The 11,669-nt window shown below is 50.2% G+C and overlaps 1 protein-coding gene across 1 annotated transcript; it reads left to right on the plus strand.

Annotated features, from left to right (window-relative positions):
- Positions 1-165: 165 nt before the first annotated feature.
- Positions 166-966, plus strand: EDB91DRAFT_1352708 (uncharacterized protein). Its single transcript, XM_041326162.1, has 3 exons — positions 166-357; positions 506-739; positions 793-966. The coding sequence occupies exons 1-2, from the start codon at positions 249-251 to the stop codon at positions 658-660; spliced, it is 264 nt and encodes an 87-aa protein (XP_041168311.1). The 5' UTR covers positions 166-248; the 3' UTR covers positions 661-739; positions 793-966.
- The last annotated feature ends 10,703 nt before the right edge of the window (positions 967-11,669 follow it).

An 11,669-nucleotide genomic window follows, 5' to 3' on the forward strand; every position in this document is an offset into this window, starting at 1 on the left:
TGAGCGCGTCTTCGTCAGCTGGTCAGCAGTCTGGAGTATATGCATATGCCACGAGTCCGGAGATGGCGATAGCATAACTTAATTCGTCAGGATGATTACGCCCTACTATGTATCTCTCCCACAGCCGGTAAACTTAGACATAAACACGTGTCTGATAAATTATAGGACAAGATGGATAGACAAAGTTTGTATCACCGTTACTGACCTGAAACTTAAAAGATGTGGTGAATTTTCGGGAGAAGGCTATTATGTGCAGAAAGTCAGGGTATTGGGAAGTCTGTGTGAGGTCTGTGCAGACGTCTGTGTCTAGGTCTGTGTCAAGACTTTGTCAGCGTTACCCGAGAGTTACCGGGGGAGGTCTGTCTGCCCGCCGTCTTACATAAACCACTTATCATCTTATCCCGCCGCCCTCTCTCGTTTGCCCGCCTCCTCCCTCGTTGCGCGCCACATCTCTCGTTGCGCGCCTGTCTCTCTCGTTTGTGCGCCACTTTCTCATTGCCTGCAGTCCCTCCCGCCACCCTCTCTGTTTGCCCGCCGCCTCCCCTCGTTGCCAGCTACCTATACTTGAACCATGGGCGCCACATCATTCAGTCCCGCCCTTTGATTGCCCAATATTCCCGGCATACTGTGGCGCATGACGACCATTGGTCTGGCTGTTGACTGCACTGGCTGTGGTAGCGCTGCACTTACGATATGTCAGAGTGACCAGAATGGCAACGCAGGGAAGCCTATGGCCAGGGTAAGTGTCAGCTGCTTCGCATCTCTGCCTCCAACTAATTTCTTTGCTATTAGCATGCGCGATGTCGATTTTTTCAGATTCTTCCCCGAGCTCCTCCAATTACCTGATGTCCTTGCAATCATTCCTTCATTCAGCTGGTCCCCAATACCCTCGTCACATTGAAGCCGTAACATGTAAGTACAAGTAGAGGGTGGTACTTACTTAGATGCTCGTGGTATATGTACTATAGTTTGATAATCTATAGCGGGCCCTGCTAATTTGCATTCAGTGTCTCAGTTGAAACTTTCGCCAGCGGCAGGTTATTTAGAAGTGAAGTGTAGGTACGAAACAGAGAAAACAAACGACTAGCCATGCAGACGATATCGATCGAAACAACAACGTTAGAAAGCGCAACCAGCTACGACCATCCGCGGGCGGATCCGCGACCTCCTCCATGACCTCTTTCCTTCTCTATGGCGAAAATCGCCTCACGCATTGTGACTGGCATCCGATCATCATCCTCTCCCGTCAGCGGTGATGTCGGACTGCCTTTCTTTCCTACATACGGCCGCGCCAAGGATGTTGTTGCGGTCATTGATGCTGCAGGAGCTGTGGTAGTCACGGGGGTCGTGGTGGTGGCTGGACTTGTTGCAGCAGCAGAAGATGCCGCAGCCTTTGGTTTAGCACTTGTCACAGAGGAATTTGCAGCATTCAGCCAAGCGTACTTCCCACCAAGTCCAGCAGCCTGACTTGCGACAGCGTCAGGATGTGATGTGATGTTTGGCTTTATAAACGAGAGAGACGGCGCGCAACGAGGGAGGCGGCGGGCAAACGAGAGAGGGCGGCGGGATAAGATGATCAGTGGTTATGTAAGACGGCGGGCAGACAGACCTTTGGCGGCTGACAGACCTCCCCTGGTAACTCCCGGATAATGCTGACAAAGACTTGACACAGACCTAGACACAGACGTCTGCACAGACCTCACACAGACTTCCCATTTCCTGGATGTCCTCATTATGTGAGCCCAAACATTCACGCCGGTCCAAAGAACGTCGGGTTCGCGGCTGGTTATGAAGAGGCGTCACAGCTGAAGCTCCAGTAATGTTGAGTCCAATGAGAGAGTATACAGCGATCAGAGGTCCTACAGTCATAAGAGTGTCCAGGAACGACATCTTCCCCGGCCCATGTTGTGTTGCAGGGGTAGATAAGGAATGTGAGACGTACTGCCCTGGGTTCCATCCAGCCGAAAAGTATTGAGCATAATTGACTAGCAGGCCTGTGCGGGACAGAAAGCTGGCTGGTAGCTCACGCCAAGCCTTGCTCCAAATGTACATGTATGTAAGCAGCATCTGAGGTCTACTAACACCACACGTCTCAAGCTCATCTGCAACGTCTCAATAAAATGGCACGACATAGAGACAAACGACCCCAGCGGGACAGCCTATTGTCGAGAGGGAGAAGGTGATTTCAAGATTTCCTACCCTTTGCAGTTGATCTCAGTTTTCTCTTCTAATAGACGGCCCCATTCCTCATCCGAACTTTCGTAAAAGTTGGATCCTTCCACAGGCTGTCCTGTTTGAGGAAAATACTCTACCAACCACGGATGAACAACAGATTTACACCTGGTATGCATGCAGGTTGTGCTGATTCTGACTTTACTTTGACGCCGCCACCAGGAAAGACGCGACTTTGCGCGAAGGTACTGACAACGCTCCGAAATGCTTGCACCCCCAGATAGCAGAGCTTCGCCACCCTCTTGCTCGTTATTCCTTCCGCGCTATATATGCAGATGCGGCAAAACAGAGGGCGCTTTGCACAGAAAGAACTCGGTATGGTCTATTCTCGCGACATTTTAGGCGAGCCAGGTAACCCTTGACAGCCCCGCGGCACGCCTGCTCAACGACACGGATGGCGAATCCAGAGAACAGACAGAGCGGGAGAAAGAGGAGAGAACGCTTGATGAACTTCGGTTCGTGCCAGGAGACTATCTTTGCGTCTCTATCATCCTTCCAAAAGCCGCTGCGGCTGCAGTGGCCGCAGCTACCCAGGCAGACACTACTGCCAAGGCCCCAGTTCCAAATGGGTGGAGATCCGCACCAGCTCCACGACAGGGCGATGGAGGATGGGGAGCAGCAGCCCCCGTCGGCCGAGGCGGGGGTCATTGGCGAGGGGACTCCAATCCTCCTCCCCCCAGTGGCCCACGAGGAAGAGGGGGAGGTGGTGGTGGACGAGGCGGAGACTTTGCTGGAAGAGATCGCGACTTTGACCGCAACAGAGAATCAGACAGACGTCCGCCTCCGAGGCGTGATTCACCACCTCACCGAGGTGGCCGGGGAGGCAGAGGTGGGAAACGGTCACCGTCGGGTTCGCGATCAAGGAGCCCACCTCGACGCAGAGGCTCTCGCTACGATTGATTGCTTTATCTACTGTTCACTAGCTACCGATTGCAAACCCTTTTTTGTGCGCGCCAAGTTCATGTTGGATGCCGGCTCGGCTAGTAGTGCAGAAATGATACGTTGCCCACATTCTCACATTTCATATCGAGGGAATGTTCATTAATGTTGTACATGACTTGGATACCCTTGACCTAGCCACTGATACTCTCTAAACAACTCCGGATTGCTTGAGTTTCTGAACTTTTACTCTTGTAATAGAACGACAAACTTACTCATGCCCACGGTTCAATCCTGGCATTTACCTTGCATCAGTGGTCCTCGTATCCTAAACTATAACAATCGCACCAACCTCGATACTCGTGTTTTATAGATAATCGATAATCACTTACGCATATCCGTGACAGACATCGCCACCATGGGCGCTGGCTCCTCAAAGCACACACCGTATCCTTTTCCAGTTCCAAGCGTCAGCTCAAACGGAATGTCTTCAACCTGGACCTCAGTCAAGACGAAGAAAGGAAAAGAGAAAGCACATCCCATGTATCAGCAGTTCCCCAATGGCTTTCCGCCTGCAGCCTATGGATATCAGTATTGTGCGTGATAGTCTCGGGAGAGTAGCCGTTCCCTAATGGTGGCGGATGAAAAGACCCACAGGTACAACCCGCGTACCCACAAATGAGCGCGTATTACCCAGTGGCGATGATTCCTATGCAGCAACCTCTGGCTATGCCACAAGCATATGTTCCGGTCGCTGCCGTTCAAAATGCACCAGTCATCCCATCTGCACCGACTGCAGGGGCGCAAGTACGCATGCCAGAGCCATATACAAACAACCAGATGGCTGGTAGCCCCGTGATACCCGATGCGACTGCTCGGCGGGATCCCGTTGTTCCTCCTCCCCCTGTCATAATTAATGCGCAACCCCCACGAGACACCGTTTTCCCTCCTCCTCCCATCCTAAGCGACACGCAACGAGCTTACTCACAACCAACGACACGCATGCCCGAGCCACATGTAAACAGTCGGGCGACTCCAGGCCCCGTGATCCCCGATATGACTGCTCGACAAGGAGAACCCGTTGTTCCTCCTCCCCCTGTCTTAACCGACGCACAGCGTGCGGCTAATTCATCATCTCGTCCAAGATTCACCGACTTCTACCGCCCAGCAGATCACCCCGTTTCCATGCCTGAGCCCTATGTGAATGATGTACCATTTAGACCACCAACCGTCCCTCCCATCCGAAGGAGAAATCCCCTTCCCTCTCCACCTAGAGATATATGGGACACTACCCCATATCGCCAAGTTCTACAGGAACTCCCGAAGGATATCACCCTCTCCTTGAATGTCGAAAACATGGAGGAAATGGAAAACATGCTGGCTCAGCCAGCAGGTCCGACATCCCGTCTAGCAAACCTATTTGGTTCTAGTAAACGCAAGGGTAAATCGCGCAAGGGACTTTTTCGCGCTTTCAGTACATCAGGCAGCGAGAGCGAATCTGGCAGTCGTCTTCATCGTTCCAACACCGTGACATCCTTCGTTATACCTGCATCTGCAGCCATACCCCATGGGGCAAACACACACACTGGAAACGCCCCACTACGAGATATGCCGGTTCCCGATCGCGGGCCACCCGTCAAGTTTGACCATATTGGTGAGCTGAGCGGGTTTGTGAATCACTCGCCACACCGAGTGTTATATAGAAATAAGATGTATCCGACTGCGATGCACCTCCTTGAGGCGATGAAGTTTACGGAACACCCCGAGCTCCAGGAGCGTATACGAACGTGCACCGATGTCGGTGACATGTACCCGTTGTCAGCCAGTTTCCAGGATCGCGTGCGACCAGATTGGGGCCTGGTATTCTTGAAGATTGTGAGGCTGTTTCATTGATGTTCTGATGGATTAACGTCCTCTAACTATTTGTCTGCAGATGGAAGATGTGCTATATCTCAAATTCAAGCAACATCCGCATCTTCGAAGTTTGCTGTTGCGCACACATCTTGCTGATATTGTGTATGCCGATCCTAATTTGTACTGGGGGCAAGGTCCTTCAGGCGAAGGTGCCAACGAACTTGGAAGGGCCTTAATGCGCATCAGGGATAGACTTCATGCGGACGGGGAAACATAGTAGCTCCCTAGACTGATCAAAAGGAATGCAATCGTTCCTTACATGCAGATCGTGACGATGCTTTATAGATATAAGACGTAGTAATTCCACATGTTTACGCTTACTGTTCGTTGTACTTGCTCGGGTAGTTTCTCCGCTTTCATCTTGCTTTCCTGTTATTTTTCGTAATCAATGAGGGCTAGTCTTGGCGAGTTGCGTTTAGTGACGTTGTCCTTCAGCTTCAACGATAAGTGGGGTCGACAAGTTCCTGGTATTCCCTAGGTAGAAGGGGCCGATTCTGACAGTCGTTCCTTCTATAGACAAGTTCCCCCGGAACAACTGATTGGCAGTGCCCGTAGAATACAAGCTGTGTTCACTGGTGCGTCAACAAGTCCTGTAATATTTCGCTTGCCGCTCCACAGCAAATGACATAAATTTAGAGGTGCTTGAGCAAGATGCAACCCCCAGCTTCCGACACCCACTCTCATACACGAACGATCTATAATCCGGGCTTTATATCGACCAAGAGCCTCTGACAACTTTCAAGCCATCATGGCCACTTACACGTCCTCTTTTCACCTTAATCCCGCTTCGGGGCTGTCTCAGGCATTGCAGTCTACCCCATTGCCATGGTTGGCTCCAGCATTTAATGCTCTGAGTACCCTCATCAACATTCTGGCTAGAGCAGAGTCCAACAAGTACCCAACATTTCGCCGCACCGTTCTTCCCAGCAGACTGACTACGACGTCTATTATGACAGGAATGGCATGCGACTACTCGAGGAACGCTGCCTCAGTTTCTTGGCCATTATTAAGAGCGAAGGCGAAGCCATGGCACCGGATGAGAAAACAAGGATTTGCTTAAGCGCACAAAGGTTGGTAGCGCTGCAGATATGGTCGTCTGGAAAGCAACTGATGACCTAGTCAGCACCATTCAGGGCATCCTCGAAAGAATGACTCCATGGTGCTTGATGTCTAGAGTCAGACTGTTCGCCAAACAAGATGAACTCGCCGGAGTCATACAGCAATGTCATCTTGAAATATCTGATTGCTTAAACAAGTTACAGGTAAGCACAAGGAGTCTGTTCCTCAGCTATGATTATATTCGCTAATTCAACTAGATAACCTCACATCTGGAGATTCACAGATGGCAGTCTGCCTTCGAAGAGAACCAAAGGATTGACAATGAATATATCGTCCAATATCTCGGAGACCTCAGAAACACACAAGAGCTTCTCGTGGACGCACAAATGCAACAAACTGCAGTCGTGCACCAGATATTGACGGTGATGCAAGAGGTTGATACTATATTCCTTGGTCTCGTGAACTCTTCATCTCACTCTCATTGACAGAATCTTGGACATGTCTCTACAACAGCTGAACACGGTCTGCAAAGTAACTTGTACAATCTTCTCCAAAAGTCCAGAACTTTACTCCCGAACATGGATCTGAAACGTGGGGAAGTGAAGCGTACCAGTAACTATGCTGTGAATGGAACGAGCCGAACCGACGTTTGGGAAGGATGCTACCTTAACGAGGAGAAGGTTGCCATCAGAGTCCTGCGCGCGGTCTATGCCACGCCCAAAACGCTCAAGGTGCAGTATCCTGATATTGGTGTTGTTGTGAGCGCTCAATGACTTAATTTACAGAGGTTCAAGGCAGAAGCGGAAATTTGGAGAAGGATATTCGAAGCTGACAAAGGAGCGCACATCCTTACGATATACGGTTTCTGTCAAAGTGACGGGGACTATCCGTGAGTCTTTCCTCCCTTCAGAGACCCGTATTTCCATTCCTAACAATGTAGCAGTTACACAGTAAGTCCCTGGATGTCTAATGGGACCTTGAACGACTACGTCAACGAACACCCCGAAGTTGACCACCGATATATGGTACATACCTTACCTTTCATTGAGGAAAGCAGCTTTTTGATTTCGTAGTTGAAAGGCGTCGCTGAAGGCATGAAGTTATTGCACAGCATGTCTGTTGTTCACGGTGACATCAAAGGGGTAAGCCGTGACTAGTAGTGACCGATAGCTAAATCCTTACCTCATTGTAGATCAACATCGTCATCAGCCCGGACGGCAGACCACTGCTGTCTAACTTTGGTTTCACAAGGGTAATGTCTCCACTCATGGTCGATCACTGTGCGCTGACTTATTCCCAACCATTATAGCTCGAGGAGGAAATTATGAGTTACTTTGACGTCAGCAATGGCAGCACTCTAAACCAGGAATCGCTGAGATGGTGTCCTGCTGAACTGTGTAGGAGTGGAGGTAAACGTACAATGGCGTCTGACGTCTACGCCTTTAGTATGACAGCACTCGAGGTACGTCCACCAACACCAGTATACCGACCAGCTTTTTAACAGCCTTTTCAGCTTATGACCCACGAAGAGCCTTGGGTGTCAGTGCGTCTTGCAACTCAAGTAATTCTTAAGGTCTGTCAAGGCGAGACTCCACGAAGACCCACGAACCCAGTTGTTGCAGAACGAGGTCTGGATGACGCGTTGTGGGCCCTGTTGGAGAAGTGCTGGTGCACCAACGTGAATGACAGACTTACAATGAACGAGATCGTAAATCGCTTATAATGTCAAATGTGTAGGTTTTGTCTCCGGTAGCCTGGACACGTAGAACCAAAATCGTTTTGATGCTTCACACGGCGAACTGTCGGATGCGTAACTTTTCCAGTATATTTCATCAATGCTGCCAACTTTGCAGCCTGAGCTGGTGACGTTGATGCGCCGCAGAATCTGCCGAGTGGTTACCCACATTTCCTCTTTTTCCGCGGCCCGTTTTCCTCGGAATGCTCTTGCATATTGCGCGCGGGAACCGATGGCTTATTGCCACGAAGACCCTTGACCGCTTTTTCCACCGCCTGTCGCCTGACTTTCTCCGGAACTTTTTCCCAATAGACTTCCTCCTTCTTGCCTGCAATGATCTCCATAATTATTGCCTTCTGGGATGTTGCAGGATTCTTGCCCATGTCGTCAAGACCGTGAGACTGCATGATGGCTTGACCAAAGAAGTAGTCAACTAGAGCACAGGCATGCTCAGGCGAGGCAAGCCGAAGATAGCACTGTTACGTTGTGAGCGTGCGTATTCATGAAGTACTGAAGACTCACGGAGTCCATCCCTTTGTTGAAATCGACGTAGTCAATACCGGCGGGATCTAGAGGGGACTTGAACGCAGCACTGAACAGGGCTCGAAGTGTGGTCTTGTTTGTTTCGAGGTGAAGATTTCGGGCAAAGACGAGACAGCCAAAGGGGTACGGTGAGGACATAGTTGTCATGTTCTTAGGTGGGACAGGGATGCTGTCCTCTAAAACCTCACAGAGGGTGCTTCGTACATCGGAGTCAGCTTTGATATCTGGGAATTCATTGGCATCCGCGAGCTCTTCGATTAATTTCTGGCGGTAAGCAAGATACTCCTCGTTCAATTTATCCCAATGCGCTTTCGGTAGAGTCCGAAAACCGAACTTCGAAGCTTCCTTTGTCTCCAAGCTATCTTCAGCAACACCAAAGTCGTCTGACTTGGACGATTGGATTGACTGCTTCCAAGGCCATGTTTCGAGAAACGCACGACACGACTCTGCGTTAGATAGTGTAACGAGTGCGAATCCTTTGCATTTTGGACGGTCCTCGGATTTGTCTAAGTGATGTGGGGGAAGCGTGACATTTTGAATTGGAATCGGGGTTTGTAATCCAGCACATTGAGACAGTAACTCTTGCGTAAATCGGATGATACCAGGTATTGTGTGATATTGCGGAGGTATATTTTCCTACGATCGTCAGATTATAGTCCTCTGTCAGAAAGAAACACTTACCATGTAAATAGTACGATCATCCCACTGGCCCCGAGTGAATTCACGAGTCGCATTATCCAACAACGTTGGCCAGTCCTTCCTCCGTACCTCATAACCACCAACTGAGTTCCTCTCCGTCTTCCAGGAAGGGTACCATGCAGACGAAGATGGGGCGGATACAAGCATTCTAACATCCAGCATGTCGCCAGCGTAGGTCCGGATTGCCTTAACCACGTTTGCTTCAGTTGGCATATGTTCTTGGCCCAAGTTCTCCCTGACAAAAGCGCGACGCATCAAGTAGTTGAGAGGTAAAACTGCATATATACATAAATCTTGCCAGTGGACGCGTATGAAAATGGAACGTACATCCAGCATCATGCTCCTCGTTCTGAAGAGATTCTTCGGTTTTTCTCCTCAAATCTGAGTCAATCCAAAGAGCATGGTCCGAGAACGCGAGAACAACAAGAATGGATATATCTTTCTCATTGTAGACTGGTTTTGCTGACGGTGTCGGTTCAGGCGCTTTGCCTTTCCCTTTGCCAATCACGGACGGTCCCGGGTACGCTGGCTCTCTTTCAATAGCAAGTGTTGGTTCAAACCTATGTGACGAGGGTACCTGAGCGGAGGTGCCTTGCTGTTTCCTATCCTTGGATAGATTTCGGGGGATGAACGCAAAACCCGGAGGTGCCATCTGAATCGCTATGCGCTAAGGATTCGGAACGTATACCGTAGAGGCGGTACAGCGCAGTGAGCGGAAGTTTCAGGCCAAGGCCGCAAAAGTATCTCATCGAACAGTGTTCGGGATTTGCCCTAATGCCCCAACCCAACCCTCTTTTAATGCTTTCCTCCGACGAGATGATGAAATGTGAAACGTGTCTGGGTGCGACGGCTCGTAGTAGAACGTAGAATTTGTACATCACGTTCGACTTATGCAAAGTGCTAAGGTTTTTATCAGGGGAAGGATTTTCCGCTTCTAGGCGAGTGGCAGCTGTTGCACTAGGGAAATCTGAAACAGCCTTATGTACTCTTATATACTTTCTCGTGATCCAGGATCGCATTCTGACAGGCAAACCACGGGGATCAAAGAGATCAACAATGAGGTTCCCCACGCAACAACAACGTCCTGTACGGCTACTTTAAACCATGGGTACACCTATTCTCCCGTGTAGCCGCGGTCATCACAAAGGCTGCCGCCACAGGAACTGCGCAGTGCTTTTGGTACGTACTATATAAGAGTACAGAAAATTTGAAGGGGGCAGCACCCAAGCGTTCCAGGATGTATATCGACTTGCCACTTGATAAGGCGTCCTTTACCCTTGATACCTCTGGTGTTATGGGGTTCTTCGGCGGGGAAGAAGCGCTCTCCGCGATGGCCACTGTCCATCTCTACCGAGGCAGACGTTGGCTTGGGTGGTACAACTCTCCGGGAAGCTACACTGTTGCCAAAAAATTTGGGCAGCTAGCGAACTCACGATTCTGGGATGGCATCTTTCCCGGACCCAACCTAACGCCCGAAGAAATGTTTGGGCTGGATGGGAAGGACGGGCCACGCTTTATCGGAGTGTTCTCGGGCACGGATATGTCAACTACAGGTCACCTCGCATACCTCACGGCCCAGAAGGCAAAGGAGACCAAGGAGCAGATCCAGCTCGGAGGAAGAATAACCGCACCGGGTTCGGTGAGCATACTAGATGTCGACAACGTGAAATTGCAGCAAGGAGGCGAGGTACCAATGATGAAGGTTTATCATGCGCTGTACGCTGCCGTACCCATCACCAGCAGTCTCGCAACATGCCTCGCTTGCGCGTTCGTTCGTGATTGGCTCGCATTTGGGCTGATCGTCCTCGGCATGGTTTCTAGTGGCCTGTCTTGCTTCGTCATTGGTTCGGGGAGGCTGCATTTCCAGCTCATCAAACCTTCATCCTATGCGCCGCGGGGAGACGGACTACTTTTGATGCGCAACGATGTTGTGATCTTGAAGGGCACAGAGAAAGATGTCACGTCGATAACGAAGTCCAAGTTCGTGCTGGACATGGATGGTGGTGAACAGTTCAACACCATTGGTGTCTGCTCGCTCCTGCTTTTGTCACAATTCCTTGTTCAACTTCTCCTCGTTCCTCGAGCGACACTTTTCGGCCAGATCATGTTCGTGTCGTCACTTGCGGTGTCTGGGCATACAATTCGTTTCTGTCGTCATTGGAGAAAGAGAAGATCAGACAGACCTGCTGTGGAAATCACTCGGTAAACCACAGATCACGAAACTTGCTCTCCCCAATAGAGGGTCACAAGCGGCGTGTACTTGCTTCGCCTTGCATCCAGATGTCGATATGTCAAGAAATCGGCTGCAAACTTCAAGCCGAGGAAGATTTTGAGTGCATGATTCCAATGATACAAGAGTTTGGGAAACGTGGAGGGAGCATGTGGCAAAGCAGGTGTTGAGTAAAGAGAAAATCAAATCTTTTAGCCCAGATGAAGAACTCATAAAGGACTTGGAGGACGAAGAACGGGCTCCTGATTCAAATGCTGGCGGACGCGGAGTACGGTTATAGATGTTATCAAGAATGCTGGAGACCTATAGCTCGGCCCATAGGACAGAGAAACATAGTACAAAAGGGGATGCGTACTAGAGACTGTTGAGAGAAAAATG

This window comes from Suillus paluster, assembly GCF_016628075.1.
Source record: "Suillus paluster strain FC165 chromosome Unknown EDB91scaffold_646, whole genome shotgun sequence".
NCBI classification, from domain to species: domain Eukaryota; kingdom Fungi; phylum Basidiomycota; class Agaricomycetes; order Boletales; family Suillaceae; genus Suillus; species Suillus paluster.